Raw genomic sequence first — 18,156 nt, 5'->3', positions numbered from 1 at the left:
TGGCTGCCTGTTGGCCAGCACATTCTGGGTTACCTGGTGTGTGATTCCGGCCGGTTCACCGTGTCCTGAGGCCCCGAAGTTGGTTTGGTTTGGGGAAGACTCGGGTATTCGTGTCTGAAAGGGTCATTCTGAAATTTTTAATTAGGACATTGGACTCCACAAAACCTTGTCAAAAGTAGACCTATCACTAATTAATTATTGTTTGATCAATTATTAGTTGATTAGTAATTGTTTATGGAGCACCTACCACAGGCTAGGCACTGTGATTTTCGTGGGGAACACCACCCGCAGGTCTGCTTGCCCAGTGGGCTCACGGCCTGCAGGAAAGACAGGCCCCGAACAGGCAGGTGCCGGTGAGAATGGAAGCGTGGATGGAGGAGGTCCCACCTCAGGCCGGGAGGAAGGAGCCGTGGGGCTGAGGTCACATGAAGGCGCAGTCATTGTGTCACATTCTGTCCCAACAGGGACCCTTCCAGTCTCGTGTGGTCCCTGAACTCTGCTTCAGCGCCTTCAGTTCTTTTCCTGCCCCCGTCCTTCTCAGCACCATTTCCCGGGCTGGGCTGGTAGAGATGGTAAACCCTTGTTTCACCCCAACGAAGAGTCCCAGAGGGAGAGGAGAGTCGGGGCGGGTGGGCACGGCTGAGGCAGGGGTCTGGGCGGGCTCAGGCCGCAGTCCCCAGGGTCCCCCAGGATGCTGCGGCCGCTGGGATCGCGCCTCCCCAGGGCCCGGCGATGGGAGGGCCCGAGGCGCAGTCTGGGTCTGCCCCCAGCTCCCCCGGCGCCTCCTGTGGGTGTGGGTCCCTCAGCCCCGCCTCCGCCTCCGCCTCCGTGTGGAGGCCCAGCTGGTGCAGTGGGTTAGCTGGTTGAGAAAGTTTCCGTCGTCGAGTATCTTCATGTGCTACAGCCCAGGGGCCCTGTAACCCTGGAAACACTTGGGCTGCTTTCGCTGCTCTAGTCCCTTCCCTGCGGTGACCCAGCCTGGCTGCCTCGGGCAGAGGCGGGCCTGGGTCCGAGGCTGCCTCCTGCCTCTGGCTGCGCTGGACAACCGCGTGGGGAGGTTTTGAAAGGCACAGAGACCTGGGTGCCCCCGCCCCACGCCAGTGAAAAGGAGAATGGTGAGGGGGAAAGGCCCAGGCTTTCCGGTAACGCTCCCTGGCCACGGTGCTGTGTGCCACGCTCTGGGGCCGTGGAAATCCCATGCCTCCTTCCCACCCTCTGCGCAGCCCCCGGGGCTGCGGTGGAGGCGGGCACCCCGTTTCTGTGGGGGAAGCCCAGCGCGCCTGTGGAGCTGGCAGCCCTGCCTCCTCCCCGCTCCCCACCCTGAGGTCCGAGGCCCCGAAGGCCTTGGGGTCCGTGTCCTGGCGCACAGAGAAGTGGGGGCGTGCGCTTCCCACGGTGAGGTGAGCGGTGCTGCTCTGATGGGTTCCAGCTGTCACCCCAGCTTCCCTGCTGGGCCTGAGGCTGTCAGGGCGCCGCGCCTGATCCCCATCGCTGAGCCCGGAACCCCGCGGCCGGGGGGAGGCGGAGCCGGTGCGGAGCGGGCGGAGGGGAAGGAGGACTGTGAGCTGGCTCCCTGGCTCCGGGAGAACCGCCTTCGCGGGGAGGAGTAGCGGGCGGGGCAGCCAGACTCTCCCACCCGGGGGGACGGCCCTGGGCGGGGTGCGAGGTCGAACCTCTTCCCAGGACACCGAGCCTCCTCTCCGCTCAGCCTCACCCGAGGCCTTAGCCAGGCCGTCATCTCCTGGCACACGAGCAAAACCCACGGGCATTCCATCTCCGATGCGCCGAGGAGTTTTTCTGAGGCTGCACATTTTTCCGGCATGATGCTGTCCCTGAGCGTGCAAAACAATGGGGAGGGATTTTGTTTTAATATCATTTCTGGGACCACACAGAGGACTCTTGGTGGGTGGGTGGTGGGGCCCCGGGTGCGAGTGCACCTGGACCCAATTAGACCTCAGAGGAGCGCTGCTGAGGGCAGGGGCTGCTGCTCGGCCACGTCCTCCAGATCATCTCTGCAGGCGAGGCCGGCGTGCCCGGGGGGCAAGTGCCGAGGGGCTCGCTGCTGCTGCTGCTGCACGTGTGTGCATGTGTGTGTGTGTGTGTGCGTGTGTGCGTGTGTGTGTGTGCGTGTGTGTGTGGTGCGTGTGTGTGGTGTGTGTGTGGTGTGTGTGTGTGGTGTGTGTGCACGTGTGTGCTGTGTGTGCTGTGTGTGTGTGCGTGCGTGCGTGCGTGTGTGTGTGTGTATGTGTGCGCGTGTGCGTGTGTGTGCGTGTGCGTGTGTGCGTGTGTGTGCACGCTGTGGGGGCGGAGGAGAACACGTGTTTCCATCCAGCCCTGCCCTTCCTGACCCTTGGAACTTGGGCAAGTCACAGCCGCTCTGAGCCTCTGTTTCTCGCTGTGAGAAGAGGGAATGGGTGTGGGGACTTGCTGGCAGGTGTGGGAGGAGATGGGAGAGAACGAAGAGCCGAGAAAGGAGGTCTTGCTTCCCCCACCCCACCCTTTACCCCTCATGCCTTGAGCAGCCCTTCTGTTTACTGGGCTTTCTCTCCCGTTTTCCTTGGAAAGGGCTCCCACCACACCTTCTCCCCATCCCCACACCCGCCCCTGCACAGACCAGTCAGCGGCACCTGAGGGAGGCACAGCTGCTCAGCTGCTCAGTGATCCTCGGCCGAACCCGCGGGGGGACAGGGATGTGGGAGGTGCACCTCTGGGGGTTCTGCGGGCCGCCTGGCCTGGCTGGTGGCGGAGAGCCTTCCATTCCAGGTTCTGGGTGACCCGGTCTGACCCTCCCGATTCCACTGCAGGTGGGAACGTGATTGAACAGCGCCCGCCGCCAGGCTGCTGCCCGCGGTGGGCCTGCGTGGCGGGCAGAGGCCGCAGCCACCGGGCAGCTGGTCGACCCGAGCCCCACCCCTGAGCAGCGCACAGCAGCCCTGGGGAGAGGACACAAAGACTCTTTCTTCCTGGGAATCGGCCCCCAAACACGCCCAGGTGCGAGAGCTGGTGCTCAGCGTGAAGAGGAGGGACAGGTTCAAGAGGAGCAGAGGCTGGGGATGGAGGAGCCGGCTCGCGCCTGAGCTGTGCGCCGGCCAGGGTGCCGGCCGCTGTCGGGTCTCGGCCCAGGCCTGGGGGGGAGGGGGCTCACAGCTTGTCACAGGGTCTGTGTGATGGCATGTGCATCAGGGGACGTGCACTTTCAAAGGGGCTTTTGGATGGTTCCAATCCTAATTCCTGTTTCTCCCATTCGCTGTAGGAGTCAAGACATTTTTAAAAATCTGAACACAGCCCTAGCCAGTTTGTCTCCGTGGATAGAGCATCAGCCTGTGGACTGAAGGGTCCCAGGTTCGATTCCGGTCAGGGGCACATACCTTGGTTGCAGGCACATCCCCAGTAGGGGGTGTGCAGGAGGCAGCTGGTGGATGTTTCTCTCTCGTTGACGTTTCTAACTCTCTATCCCTCTCCCTTCCTCTCTGTAAAAAAAAATCAACAAAATGTATTTTTAAAATATTAAAAAAAAAAATCTGAACACAAGTACCTGAGTAGCTGGAGGACTGCCACCTTGTTAGTGCCAGGGCGAGGGGGCTGGCTCATGGCCTGGGTTCTATGCGAAAAGGGGGGCCAGGATGCTTGTTTAAAATACATTTTCATTGATTTCAGAGAGAAAGGGAGAGGGAGAAGGAGTGGGAGATAGAAACATCAGTGATGAGAGAGTCATTGATCGGCTGCCTCCTGCATGCCCCCCACTGGGGACTGAGCCCATAACCCGGGCATGTGCCCTCACTGGGAATGGAACCATGACCTCCTGGTTCATAGGTCAACGCCGAACCACTGAATCATGTCAGCCAGACAGAGTGACACCTGAAAAATTGTCCACGAAGCAGCAGACTCTGGAACGAAAGCTCAGTGTGTGGAAACTGGCCGTATCCACTGGGAACGGTGGGGCAGGCTGTGCTGAGCCCGGCCGTGAGCGGGAGGGGTGCTGGGGTGCGGTGGGTGGGACCTGAGAAGCGGGGGGAGGAGGCCAATAGGATGTGGGCCGTACCCCAGGGGGTCGCTGCTGGGCGGAGGACACTGGCAGGAAGCCGCGGGCCCGGAGTGACCTGGGGCCTCTCCCCTGAGTCCCCGGGGGAAGCCGGGGTGACAGCCCGTACGTAACGAGACCCCCCTCTCCTCCCGCAGCTACCGCGTGAACTTCCGGCCCCGGTTCGTCACCAGGTACAAGATGGTGACCCAGCTGGAATGGAGGTGCTGCCCGGGCTTCCGAGGCCCAGACTGCCAGGAAGGCCCCCGAGACCCCGGGAAGGCCCCGCGCCCCACGCCCGCCCGGCCCCGGAGCAGCCTGAAGAAGCCCACAGGTAACGGCCTGGCTGCCGGGAGGGCCCGGCACTCCCAGTGCCCCTCACACAGCACCTCGTTACACCCAGCACATCGGTGACACACTCCTTAGGAAACCTCCAGCCCTCGCTGCCCCCCTCTGCTCACAGCTGCCGCCTGCGACCTGAACTGGCCTCTCCCGTCCACTCTTTTAATTTTATCTTTCTCTGTACCTATCAGTCTATTTTCACTTTATGACTCATCACAATCATCTTTATAATATTTTTTCCTCTTGTACTGTTTCCTCGGGGTCATATTTCTCAAGGTAGGATTATCACATATTCAAAGTGTGTATTCTTTGACTTAGTGAACCTTCCTACATACGGCCAAACGGCTCCATGGTTAGCAGATGCCGGAGAATCAGTTGCTTAATCTCTCTTTTGCTGTTAGTTTCCCCAACTGCATAGCAGCACCAAACAATGTCTGAGACTCTTCTAGCAAAGGGCTGCTAATAAAAGTAAAAGAACGTTTATGAGTCACATGGAGAGTGACTTGCTGCTCGAACAATATACCACCCAACAGCGAATGGGTGGATCTCCATAAAGTGGCTTCTTGTGGTCTAACAGTATGCAGTCCACCATTGGGGCGTGGCTGCAGTTCACTCGTGTGGGGGATGGTATTTTTGTATGATAAAGTAGATAAAGAATATTTCCCTTCAGGGTGAAAGAGACTTTTGAGTATCATGTGCCATGTACATATTCTGTTAACACCAGGAGGGAAGATAGGACCTCTGCTCCATGGATGAGGGGATTGTAGTTCACAGAAGTTAATTCACATGTTCAAGGGCAGACAGTAAACTGCAGAGGCAGCATGCACGTGGACATCTGTTTGACTGAAGGCCCATAGTCTTTTCCACTCTAACTACTGTGGTGAGAGTGGACGTGGAAGCGAAGATTTAAGTGTATTCTGTAAGTTATTGTCTTTGTGGAAACAAGTAAAAGTAGAAAATGTTGAGTCATGTCTAACTCTTTCTTTATAACAGACAATGAGCCAAGCCAGGTCTCAGAGCCCAAGAAGACTTTGTCACCAACGGGAGCATCGGAGCCAAGTGGGGCAGTGGATCCAGGACTTCAGGATAAGAAAATCCAGGTGCTCGAGGAGAAGGTGCTCCGGCTCACCAGGACGGTTCTTGACCTCCAGTCTTCCATCGCTGGAGTGAATGAAAACATCAAGCATACCATTCAGGACGACGCCAGCAAGATGCTGCACCCCCAGCCAGGGCCCGACAGTGCCACGGTTGGTAGAGACACTGAAACGGCCCAGCTTCCTGGCGCCCTCAACAAAAAGGAATCCGGCATGAAGGACATCAAATCCGAGTTGGCCGAAGTCAAGGATGCTCTGAAGACCAAGAGTGACAAGCTGGAGGAGCTGGACGGCAAAGTGAAGGGTTACGAAGGGCAGCTCAAACAGCTCCAGGAGGCCGCCCAGGGCCCTACGGTGACCATGACGACCAATGAGCTCTACCAAGCCTACGTGGACAGTAAGATCGAGGCGCTGAGGGAGGAGCTCATGGAGGGCATGGACAGGAAGCTGGCCGACCTGAAGAACTCCTGTGAGTACAAGCTGATCGGTGTGCAGCAGCCGTGTGATGACTATGGGAGCAGCTACCTGGGCGTGATCGAGCTGATCGGGGAGAAGGAAGCCAACCTGAAAAAAGAAATAAACGACCTTCGAGCCCGGATACAGGATCCTCCGGCCCGGCCAGATTGCTGTGATGGTGAAAAGGCCGGTGACTTTGGGCAGCAGATCAAGGCGTTAGACCAGAAAATTGAAAGAGTTGCGGAAGCCGCCAGAATGCTAAACGGGCGCCTGGACAATGAGTTTGACCGGCTCCAGGTTCCAGAGCCGGACGTGGACTTCGATGCAAGATGGGACGAGTTAGACGCGAGGATCAACGTGACGGAGAAGAACGCGGAAGAACATTGCTTTTACATCGAGGAAACCCTCCGGGGGACCATTAACGAAGAGGTCGATGACCTGAAGCAACTGCTGGACCAGAAAATACAGTCCCTGGAAGAGCGCCTGGGGAGCCTGCTCCCAGAGAGGACCAACCACACGGAAGCAGAGCCCACTCCCCCGGCTCCAGCCCTACCACCAGGCCGGCCAGGGGCGGGGCGTGACCAGGTCATGGTGGAGTTAAACCACTTAAGGAAGAAAGTTCAAGCTGTGGAGGACATTTGCCGGCAGGGAGAGCTTCATGGGATAGGAGACGCTTTGCCAGATGGAGAGGACCACGCCGAGGGTGACAGTGTGAGCCTTTTGAGGTCTCTGAATGACACGATGCACAGGAAATTTCAAGAAACCGAGCGCAGCATCCAGAAACTTCAACAGGATTTTAGTTTTCTTTATTCTCAACTCAACCACACAGAAGAGGATATGGACCATCTCCAGAATGAGCTGATCAAGTGTAGGGACGGTGAAGACGCCGGCGTGGACGGGTTTCCTAAGGGGGGCGAGCGAGACAGGACGGCGGAGCCCCTGCCGACCCCCCAGGACCCCGCGGCTCCTTGCTGCGGCCAGCTGGAGGAGCGATGGCAGAGGCTGCAGGGCCAGGTGCTCGCCGAGCTGGACACTTGTAAGGAAAACACGCACGGAGTCCAGAGGGACGTCTCGGTGGTGGAGGACAGGGTGTCTCAGATGGAGAAAACGTGCAGCAAACTGGACTCCATCTCGGGGAGTCTTCAGAGGATCAAGGAAGGGCTCAGCAAGCACGTCAGCGGCCTGTGGAGCTGTGTCAGGCAGATGAACGGGACCCTCCGATCCCACTCCAGAGACATCTCTGGCCTGAAGAATTCCGTGCAGCAGTTCTACAGCCACGTTTTCCAGATTTCCACCGACTTGCAAGATCTGATCAAATTTCAGCCGTCACCAGGTAAGTTGGCCTTTACGATACCATTCTTGTATGTGCTTGCAACGTGCGTTGTGCTAGATTTTTGCACAGTTTGTGGAACTGATGACATCAGTGCTACTCAAAGTGTGCTTCACAGATGGGTGCCGGTTTGTGAATCATTTGGTGCCGGGCAGCAACGGCATAAATAGCAACATCCAGAACAAGTATCTAGAAGCTTTTAAAAGAATTGGACATCACTGTAGCATTCAAGCACCCGTGTGGGCTGCATCCAGGAACTGTTGTCTTCCGGGCCAGCGCACGTTTCCTTTGTGTCTCCCAGAGTTGAACGTTGACTTATTGAGTCCATGAGGACTTGTTCAGGGCCAGCTGGACAGAAGGACTCCCAACCAGCACCACCTCCTGACCTGTCCTCTTCGTTTTCTTTTTCTCTCTCCTCATCTTTGGGCCTTTATCACTTTCTCTGCCTTGCGCAGCTCCAGGTGACAAAGGCCCTTATGCATTGAGTAGAAATTTCACGGCCTGGTGTGAGCCTATAAGATTTAGGATCAGGTCCCAGCTGAGACATAAAATGTGAGCAGGGGGCGGCTGGAGCATGAGAGGTAGATGAGCCCTGGCCTGACCGGGGAGAGCAAGGCCAGGTCCTCAGGAGGATGGGGAAGGTCCGAGGTGGTCAGAGATACGGCGTTTGTAGATAAGGACTTACCCATGTCAACCAGGGGCAGGAAGCTGGCCTCTGACCCAGTGTTGGGCCCCACACCACACTATTTATAACCCGCCCCCTCCTCCCCGGCCCACGAAGCTCCTGTATCTCTGGAATGTTGTGTAACGGTCACAAGACTGCGGGTGCTCACAGAATGACTGTCCCTTGTGGTGACAGTGTGTCTGGACAGTGCTGTATAGTAACCTATTGAACCAGATATTTCCAGTTGATTTGCACCGCCCAGGCAGTGTGGGACGCTGTGTGGACTCTTTCAGGTTTGTCTGTTGAAATAGGAGTTGGAGGTGTGGCTTCCAAAAGATTATCCTTTTGCGATGAACTCAGTGTTGTGAATGTGGAATGCATGGACTTCTGGGAATTTCAAAGAGCCCAAAATAACCAAGCAGAGCGTTTCCGCCTTGTGTAGCCTCCAGGGCTGGCATATCTGTGACCTGAGTATTGGGAACTCCATGGGTACCTTAGGAGCTCAGAGTAAGTCACACATTGACTAGTAAAATGTCGACAGAACATGTATTGAGCTCCTGCTATGTGCAAGGCTCTGTGAGGGATACAGATGAGTATCACGATCTTCACCTGCAAGGCATTGTCAGTCATAGTGGCGAAGGCACACAGGTCTGCAGAGACCTGAATGAGACCGTATGCACAGGTCCAGTGGGTGGTGTAGGGGGTTACTTTTTAGTTCATAGGATCTTATTGAACCCGTATTGTGTGGTCGGTAATGAGCTGTGTGTGTGTGTGTGGAGTATGCGGATGTGACAGTGACAGTCTGAGGGGAAGCAAGCAAACAGGGTTGGTTATGGGAACGCGGTGTTCATGGGTGCCCTGGGCTTGGGGAGGAGCACCCACGGCTGCTGAGGAAGTGGAGGAGGCTCCTCAGAGGAGAGAGCACCTGAGCTGAGTGTCCAAGATGGAGAATTCAGAGGCTGGTGGGGTGAGGAGTGAGGTAGAGTGATGAGAGAAACTTCTGGAAGGAAGTGTTACTGGAGCTAATAATGGAGGGATGAGTAGGGATCAGAAAGGGAGGAGGCTGGAGGGAATACCTGGCGAGGAGTTGGTGTGAATGAACCACTTGTTACCATGTAACAGCCCACAACAAAGACATGTTATTCTCCGTTATTCTGCAAGTTAGGAACTCGGGCAGGGCTTGGCTTGGCGGTTCTTCTGCCCCATTTGGTGTTGACTTGAGCCACCTACTTGGCTGCAAGTCAGCTGCCATTGGCCTGTCTGGGTTGGAAGGTCCAGGAAGGCTTCAGTCACTTGTCTATGTCCACTCTCTCTCTCCACGTGGCTAACTTGGGCTCTGTCACCAGTAGGGTGGCTTCACGGTGGTCAGATTTACTACACGGCAACTGGCCATAAGGGAAGGGGGGAGCTGCTGTGCTTCTTCCAGGCTGGGCCAGGAGCAGGTATGGTGTTATGTCTGCCACATTCTGTTGGTCAAAGCACGTTAGCTTCTGAAGGGCAATGTGGCTTGCATTGGTCAGGAGGCAGCAATGAATGCCAGTCCGATCAAGTCTGTGAGCAAGGGGGAAGGTTGTGGACAGTGAGGCCACAGAGGGGGTGGGAAGCAGAGCATGCAGGACCTTAGAGGCTGTGGTAAAGGATTTGGATTTTAAGAACAATGAGAAGCCATCGGAGGATTTTGAGCCAGGAAGCAGTTTGAAAACCCAAACTTTCTCTGTAACTTGGGGCAAGTTACTTATCTGCCTAGTGCCCAACTTTCTGCGTCTACTGATTAGAAACAGGAATCACACCTCAGGAAGTTGTTATGAGGATTAACGCTCCTAACTAGTGGTTATTCATTAGCCCGTGGTGATCACTCAGTAGATGTTACCCATTACTTTAACCCTCCGTCCCTTCAATGGATGGGCAGTCAGTTCCTGGCCAGACTTTTCTCCCTTTTCCCTCAGCCTCGGAGGAGTAGGTGGGAGGGGAGCTCTGGGTGTCAGGCTCCGGGCTTCTCTGCAGAATGCTCTGGACAGGCAAGGGCGTCTCTCCCTCTTTTCTTTCCCTTTTGTTTTCTTCTTTGTTAAATTGTGGGCCAGGCAGACAGTGTAAAGCGCCTAGTAATCTAGCCCCTGCCAGCATTCAGAATTCGTGATCCATACTTCTACCAGAAGCGTGGCCCTCGGGGATAGGGTAGGTTCTGAAGGACCAGGGGGCTTCTCATCCTTTGCTCTTCTGTTCCATGGGCTCTGCCTGGACACACTCACTCCCGTTTCCACAGGTGGGCATGGTTCCGGCCGGCACACACTCCCCAGCACCCTCTCCCTCTCCTTCGGTGGCACCTGGTCCCCACGCTGCCCAGCTCAGCCTCACTGAAGTCAGCGGAGGCGGGAAGGCAGAATCTGTTTCCTGTCTGGGCCCAGAACCCTCCGGGCCTACACTGCAAGCATCCTCAGCCCAAACTGGCTGCAGCCGGGCCGGCCTGCACGTCCAGCCTCTGCCTGTCTGCGGGAGACCTGAGCCGGCTGATTCCGGTGTTGGGTGGTTCCCCTTCCAGTAGGGAGACGAGGGGACTTCCTGGAGTTGGGAAACCCGGGGCTTCACTGAGCAGAGATGTGGGCGGACGAGTATTTCCGTGCATCAGGGAAGCTCTCTTCCCCTACATCTCGTCACGGTTCCAAGAAGGGACCGACCGGCCTGAGTCGATGCCACAAGATTGTTTCAACATCCTCTAGACCACAGCCTCACTTCCTTCCCAGCCGCCCTCCTCTGTCTGCTCACGTCTCATGCAACTACTTCAGCTGTATCAGTCATGTTTCACTTAGGTGTGGTTCGGCTTTAAGAATCCCATCAGTATCGCATTGCTTACTTTAAGATGTGCTGTCAGAATGAAAAAGCATGAGTTTTTCAAAAAGGGATCCAGCCGAAACCAGTTTGGCTCAGTGGTAGAGCGTCGGTCTGCGGACTGAAAGGTCCCAGGTTCGATTCCGGTCAAGGGCATGTACCTTGGTTGCGGGCACATCCCCAGTAGGGCGTGTGCAAGAGGCAGCTGGTCTATGTTTCTCTGTCATGGACGTTTCTAGCTCTCTATCCCTCTCCTTCCTCTCTGTAAAAAAATCAATAAAATATATTTAAAAAAACAAAACAAAACAAAACAAAAACAAATAGGGATCCAACCATGAAGGCGGGCCGGGGAGAGTGGCCTGATGATGGTGGGGGACCCGGTGAGGTCTAAGCAGCGCAGTGGGCCTGGGGCTGTAATGAACATAGAAGGGCTAAGCGAACTCCATACTCTCAGACCACACGAACTCCAGACAACACACAGCCTTGGACCCTGCAGGCATCTGCTTTTGTTTGTTTGCTTAATCCTCACCCAAGGATATGTGTGCTTTTAAAAATTGATTTGAGAGAGAGAGGAAGGGAGAAAGAGGGGAAGAAACATCGGTGTGAGGGAACCATCAATTGGTTGCCTCCCATACACGCCCCGACTGGGGATCGAACCTGCAACCTTTTGGTGTACAGGATGACGCCCCAGCCCACGGAGCCATCCGGCCAGGGCAACGGCTCTTTAGTTGGTACAAATAGCGGCTGCCTTTCTCCATCGCCACCGCATGTAGAAGCCGTGTTCTGCGGACGGAGCTCCCCACATGCATGCAAAGCCCGCTGGGAGCTTACACCGGGAATCCAGGCCTCACTCAGGAGGTGCCTGTTCCTCGGGGATGAGGGAGACCCAGGAGTTTGTAATGAAAGTGATCAGCCCTGGCCTCGCTCTGGCCCCGGAAGTGGGAGCAGGAGCCGCCTGCCAGGACCAGCCGTGCCCGGAAGGGAGCGGTGGGCAGGAGGGAGAGGGGGAGAGCGACTAAAACCACCGACGGGACACCTGCCACCAACAGAAGGGCGGCCGATTCCGCGTTCGCCATCGACCTGCCTCTCCTTGTCTCGATGGCTGCAGCTGGATAATGAGTCCGCGCAGATCAGGTGGCGTGGGTCCGCTCCGCCTTTCCATAACATGTTAGAATCAGCTGGTGGGTTTCTGCCACGGGAGGGATTCAGACAGGCGAGGCCCCTTCCCTGAGATCCAGAGAGTGAAGTATTTCCCACGTCAAGGGCGCGGCCACCGCTCTTAACGCGGCACCTGAGCTGCGCTGTCAGCGGTGAGCTTTTCGGACCCGTGGACCCGTGCTCTCTGCTCAGCCCGACCCCCTGGGCTTCCGGTGGGGTCACACCAGCCACTGCGCCCCGCCCTGGGAGGAAGACGCGGCGCGCCCTGCGGTGAGGCCCCGGTGCCAGCGTTCAGCCTGTGCTCCGCGGGGAGCCCTCCCGCCAGGACCGCTCCCCCGCCCTGCGCCGTGGGATCAGGGCGGCTTTTCCTCTGAGGCGCCTGCCTGCCCCCCCCGAGGGGGGTGCCTCTGGCCTGCTCTCGCCTCTCCCTCCGGGGCCCCTGTGTGTGTGTGTGTGTGTGTGTGTGTGTCCACAATCTGTGCGGTCAGCCGGGAGCCACCGTGGGGACTTCCTGGCGGTGGTGGCGTGGGCTGTTCCCAGAAACCGAGCTTCTGCTTCCCGGTGTGGCAATCGGCTCTGGGACGTCCTGCGCCCACACGTTAGCTCCTCCTGTCGTCGGCCTTTGGTGGGTTTTTAAAGCCAGGAGCCTTGATGGGCGTCTGTAAAGCACTCCCATAGCTGCAGCATCTGGTCTGCAGGCTGTGTCCCCTGGCCCAGGCCTCCGGTGAATTGCCCTTCCCGGGCGCACCCTGCTTTGTGATTAGGGGCGCGCACCCCGCCAGCCCTGTGCAGTGGAGGAGGGAGTAGCTCAGGAGGTTTCAGCGGCTTCCCCCCCGCCAGGCCTGGAACACGGACACCGACGCCGATGTCCAGGCCAGTGCCTGACCCACAGCCGCGTGCTCTGTGCCAAAACGCCGCTGAAGAGCCAGGAACATGCTGAGGAGCCTTAACTTTTGCAGCTTCGATTCACACTGCGGCCAGCCTGCCTCCAGGGCCCCCAGCGGCTGCAGGAGGAGGGCCAGCCCAGCATTCCTCAGCTGCAGGCCGTGTTCTCGCACACCAGCCTCGTGGGTTTGGTGGTTGTTAAAGGCAGGCCTTTGTCTTAGTGAAGCTGAAACTGGCTTGTAGTGGGAACTTGTAAGGAGAGGGAGTGGCTTTTGTTACCCAGTCCCTCCATGGTGAGGTTGGGTCCTGCCTGGCCTGCTCCGGAGGCCACACTTTGGCATCAGGGCAGTGCCTGGGGCCCAGTCCCTGACCCAGAGCAGCACATATGCCCGGACCCACTGCTCACCAGCCTCACGCCGAAAACTCGGCAGACACACTCGGCTCCAATGGTCGCTGTCAGGATTAGAAACACATGTCCAGCTCAGCGAGCCTGGCTGCCAGCTATCTTTCTGGAGTGAGCAAAGCGCTGTCTCGTCTTGGTTTCAAGTTTGTAGAAAGTGTTTGCATCAGGAGCCAGGGATGCCGGGCGGGAGTGTGGGCTGGGGAGCCGGGGTGGGCTCCGTCTGTCCGTGTGCAGCTGTGCAGCTTTCTCGTTCTTTGCTGGGATGTGATGGGGGGTAAGAGGGAGGGGTGGTGGAGCATTCAGCGCTCGGTGCTTATGGAAGGACTCCCAGGGAGGATAGTGGAGGGTATCTGCCCCAGCAGAGTATTTGTTCATTCTCTCCCCCCTCCTTCCCCTCAGTGTGAGGGGTCTGGGTGTGGAGGGAGAGATGACTATGAGAGAGAGAACGATCGCTGACTCTGCCCACCAGTATCACCCTGACAGGACCCCAGAGGGGCAGCAGTTGGCAAAATTAAGATGCCACTTTAAAGGCCGGCAGGAATGTGGGTGTGGCCCCTAGCACCTGCCATCCTTCCAGCCTCCTTCAGTCGCCAGACCATCTCCTATGCCAGGCCCTGGGGATGACAGGCCATTAACATGTGTCCTCCAGTGTTCATCGCCTGGCAGGGAGGCTGGGTAAGGAACTGACAGAGCCCCCAGAGGCCCAGCGAGCTTCGTGCTTCAGAGACAGGATTGTTCAAGCCCTACCGGGCAGATCCAGGATGGCTTCACAGAGGAGGTGGTATGTGAGCTGCAACTTCAGGGCTGGGTGTGTTTCTCTCGGTGAGGGAGCCGGAGGAGGCCATTTAGGGAGAAAGAGAGAGAGAGAGAGAGAGAGAGAGAGAGAGAGAGAGAGAGAGAGAGAGAGAGAGAGAGAGAAAGCCACAGGAAGAGCTCAGATAAGAGCCGGCACCACTGAGGCTGATGCCTGTGGAGAGGGGCAGGTGCTGGGGCCTGTGACGCCAGGCAGAGACCGTTTGATCGGACTTGATGAGCAGCGGGAAGCAGATGAAGAGTGTTGAGCAGGGAAACGATGCTAGAATGCTTTCTACAGGGCATTGTGCAAAAGAGGTGGAAGGAGGAGCCGAAGTATTTCAGAACTAGAGTCAGCTGGATTTAGCAACATATGGGAGAGGGAGAGGAGAAGAGAGAGGGAGAGAGAAAGAGGGAGAGAGGGAGATAGAGGGAGAGAGGGAGAGAGAAGGAGAGGGAGAGAGAAAAGAGGGAGGGAAGAGCGAGGAGGAAAGTATGACTCTGAGCTCTGAGTGTCTGGATGAGAGACCAGGAAAATGCCAGTGGATTTCAGAGACACGGTTGGTTAAAAGGGCTTGGTGGGGAGAAACGAAAAGGACCAATTTTAAGGCCTGGATTTTGCCATTTTAAGGTACTTTGCTGACTGTAATTCATTGGGGTTGTCGGACTAAGGGAAGTATTTTTTATATGTACATTTGGGTGGAGGCACCTAAACTGGGCTTAAAGGAAGGACTCGGTGGGAGGAAGGAAAGGGGCGCACAGAGCAGTGATGTGGGATGGCAGCTCAGGCAGAGGTGTGCCCTGGGAGGGAGGACAGTGAGGGGGAGGAGAGAAGACAAAAGACAGAGACTGAAACGGGTGGAAGGGATGGGGAGAAAGAGGGCCCAGCGGGGAGAACCTTGTTCTGCCTGGGGCCCTTTGGATGTTTATAAAATCACTGGAGGCCCGTGCACAATTATCATGTTTAGCAGGCTAAATATTAGCCTGCTAACTTTGGTCACACATTTAATGAACTCACTCCTAATGCCTTGGCAGGGCCAGACCCAGTGATGTCTCAGGCCTTCTGTGGCCTGAGGGCCAGACGCCCTCCACCCCTGAATAGGCCCTTGGCGTCTTCTACAATTATATTTTATAAAAACAGGAAAAATGGTGCCAGGAAGCTGATGATGAAAATCTGGGCCGGTGCCCCCGAGTCTCCCCATCACCATCTCTCTCTGGGCACCCACGTGCAGCTCCTCCGGCTGCCTCCCTATTTCTAAAGTGACTGAGTGGCTTCCTCCGTCTTCCTGTACCGATGTCACAGGTAGCCTGTAGACATTGTATAGATTATATGACTTAGCCACAGACGGCCTGGGCTCTCCACGGCTCTCCCTGCTCCCTCAACAGAGTTCCAGCACAAACGTCAGGGCAGTACTTATGCCAGTATGGGCTAAACAGCTCAGCAATCACTTAGTATGTTATTTTCGCTGAATTCGTAATAGCGTTGCGTTATCATTTGCTAGATTTTATGTATTTATTCTGGAGTCTTCTCACTTTTCAACACTCTCTATGCCACAGTTACTTCAGTGAATTTTAAAATCGAACTAAAATGTTCAAAATGCAGTCACTGGCTTTGCCAGGACATCGTTTTAGAGTGTTGGAGCCTGGGCATTAGAGGCACCATGTGGGCTGAGGAGGTGGGGTGTCTGGCCAGGCTTGGCTATTTTTAAAAAATTTTTTAAATAAAGTATATTTTATTGTTTTTTTACAGAGAGGAAGGCAGAGAGATAGAGAGCTAGAAACATTGATGAGAGAGAAACATTGACCAGCTGCCTCTTGCACACCCCCAAGCGGGGATGTGCCCGCAACCAAGGTACATGCCCTTGACCGGAATCGAACCCGGGACCTTTTAGTCTGCAGGCCGATGCCCTATCCACTGAGCCAAACTGGTTTTGGCAAGGCTTGGCTATTTTTAGATGCCCTGGGGGCCTCTAAAGGAAGCCTCGTGCCAGGAAGGCATTGGCGGAGGACAGGGCGGCAGCTTCCTGGCTGCGTCACCGTGCCATCCCGGAGGGCGGGCGCCTGCATCAGGAGGTTCCTCTGGTGGAAACCCCCTGCGGGGATCGCCCTGGCTGCCGAGGGGGACCGGCTCCCAGACACCTGCTTGGGGTCGCCTTGCCCTCAGCTTGCGAAATCGTCCACAGTGACCCCACGACTGGCTGGTCTGCGTGTCAGGTCAGCTGGCTCCTTTCAGGAACTTGTGGCACCCCCATGGGGCCATTCCACGGTGAAACCAGGACGTGTCAGTGCTGGAGCCAAAGGGGGTCTGTGGGGAGAGCACGCCATCGTGGAGGGGGCCGGCGGGGCCTCCCGCGGCCGCCTCAGGGGCTCCCGGGCCCCCTGGTCACAGCCCCCCTGTGCCCGCGCTGTGGAGGCTGCTCTCCTGCCCCTGGGACAGAGCCGGCTTCGCTGATGCTGCAATAGGGACAGCCACCCAGCACAGAGGGGCTGTGGCCGAGCAGTCAGGCCTGAGGTTTTCAACTCTGTTTCTCTCCACTTCCCCAATGCGCAGCGGAGGAGGAGGAGCCCTCGGAAGCACCCCCGCCTCGGCCCCGAGGGGAGGCCCCGCCGGCCTCGGAGAAGCCCCCGCCGCGGGCAGAGGCCCCCACGGAGCCGCCGCTTCCGGAGCCCAGCGCGCCCCCGCCTCTCGAGCACCCCGGACAGCGGCCCGTCCCGCCCCAGAGACCCCAAAAGCCGCTGCCCTGGCCGGCGTGGCCCGGCTGGGCGGGCCTGCCCTCCTTGCCGGGCTCCACGGGGGTCATGATGGAGACGGGAGAGGCTGGGCCTCCGGGGAGGACGGGCGTGTCGGGGAGAGGCCTGAATGGCCAGGCGGGGCAGGCGCCCGTCCCCAGCACGGAAGGCTTCGCGGGAGCACCAGGTAAGGCTCACGGGGGCCAGCACAGGTGTGCTGCAGAGGGTGGGCTGCGTGGAGGGGCGGTCTGAGCCTCCGGGGCCTGCTGCAGGGGCTTGTGGGTTCAGGGTATAAGGTCTAAAAGGGAGCTTTTTCCAAAGTGCTGAGGTCCTGAGGGACCCGTTCATGCTAATCCCCCCGAGCCTGGGGCACCCTGGGATAGTGCAATAAACTACTTAGAGTTGTCCCCTGGGCTGGAATCCAGGCCAGGGGAAGCTCCTTGATCTGCCCAGCAGGAAGTGAACCTGGGAAACCAGATGTGCACCGGGAGCTTATGTAGCAGAGACAGCCCGCCCCAGAGCGGGCGAGCCAGAGAGTTATGGCTCAGCTGTCACCGTCAGCCCGGGCCCTGGGCTGGCCCTGACCTGAGGGTCAGCTCCTTCTCCTGCCGAGGGTGGTGAAGGGACTCAGGGAGTGAGGGAGGACAGGGAAGAAAGTCTAGTTCAGTGCGTGTGCGCGTAGTAAGTGCTCCGTGTGTCGGCACCACTGGGGGCGGGTCCCCTGCTAACTGGTGAAGGCAGAGCGCGCACAGTTGTGGGATCCCCCCATGTGCCAGACTGAACCAGGCAGTCCGTTTCTCGCAGCTCCCAGGCAGCTCTGGGATGTTATTAGTCCTGTTCACAGATGAGGACGCTGAGGCGCAGGGCTATGACTTGTAAACAGATGTTTTCTGAGCAGTTAGTTTCACTGTCGGGACTGCTTATGCTCTGTAGAGCTGTTGTCTGTCCATCCATGCAGTCCTTTTCCACCCACCCATGTGACAAACACTGCTTCCAGCCCGCTGGACGGGAAGCTGTGCACAGACAGGGTCTCTGGCACATTGGGTGCCTCAGTCTGGACTTCTCCTCCCTGGCTGAGAAGCCCCAGCGCCTCACCTTCCTCCTTAGTCCCTCGGCCAGCTCACCCTCAGGGCCTTCTTCCCTGCCAGGGCTAAGGGGGCTAGTGAGGAGGCAGGTGGGGGGAGGAGGGGTATGTGCGTCTGTTTCTAGGAAGGAGGCATAGAGCAAGGGCACCACTCCAAGCCAAAGTAGTGTGAGGAGCAGTGAGAAGGCTCTGAAAATGAGGAGCTGTGTGGGATGTTTGATGCTCCATTCCCATTTTGTCTTCCAGGATACCCCAAGTCACCGCCTGCAGCCTCCCCAGGTGCGTCTGCCAGGAGACGTGGGCAGGAGGCCAGTCCTCTGTGGCAGCCTCTGCCCTGCATGTTCTCCCCGCTTCGGGCTGTGAGTGTGGGT

General features: G+C 57.4%; 1 protein-coding gene across 3 annotated transcripts in view; it reads left to right on the top strand.

The window, feature by feature from the left end:
- Nucleotides 1–18,156, top strand: part of EMILIN2 (elastin microfibril interfacer 2) — a 40,064-nt gene that overhangs the window by 18,302 nt on the left and 3,606 nt on the right. The window contains exons 3-7 of one of the 3 annotated variants that reach the window (XM_036417600.2): nucleotides 4,180–4,355; nucleotides 5,357–7,246; nucleotides 9,599–9,600; nucleotides 16,528–16,888; nucleotides 18,032–18,064. In XM_036417600.2, the coding sequence (XP_036273493.1) occupies nucleotides 4,180–4,355; nucleotides 5,357–7,246; nucleotides 9,599–9,600; nucleotides 16,528–16,888; nucleotides 18,032–18,064 (2,462 nt within the window). Of the gene's footprint in view, nucleotides 1–4,179; nucleotides 4,356–5,356; nucleotides 7,248–9,598; nucleotides 9,601–16,522; nucleotides 16,889–18,031; nucleotides 18,065–18,156 lie in introns of all 3 variants that reach the window. The other 2 variants (XM_045574713.1, XM_036417601.2) reach the window with 2 other exon arrangements.

The sequence above is a fragment of the Pipistrellus kuhlii genome, unplaced genomic scaffold (assembly GCF_014108245.1).
Source record: "Pipistrellus kuhlii isolate mPipKuh1 unplaced genomic scaffold, mPipKuh1.p scaffold_m20_p_6, whole genome shotgun sequence".
Taxonomy (NCBI): domain Eukaryota; kingdom Metazoa; phylum Chordata; class Mammalia; order Chiroptera; family Vespertilionidae; genus Pipistrellus; species Pipistrellus kuhlii.
This window is presented reverse-complemented; position numbering and strand designations above follow the sequence as displayed.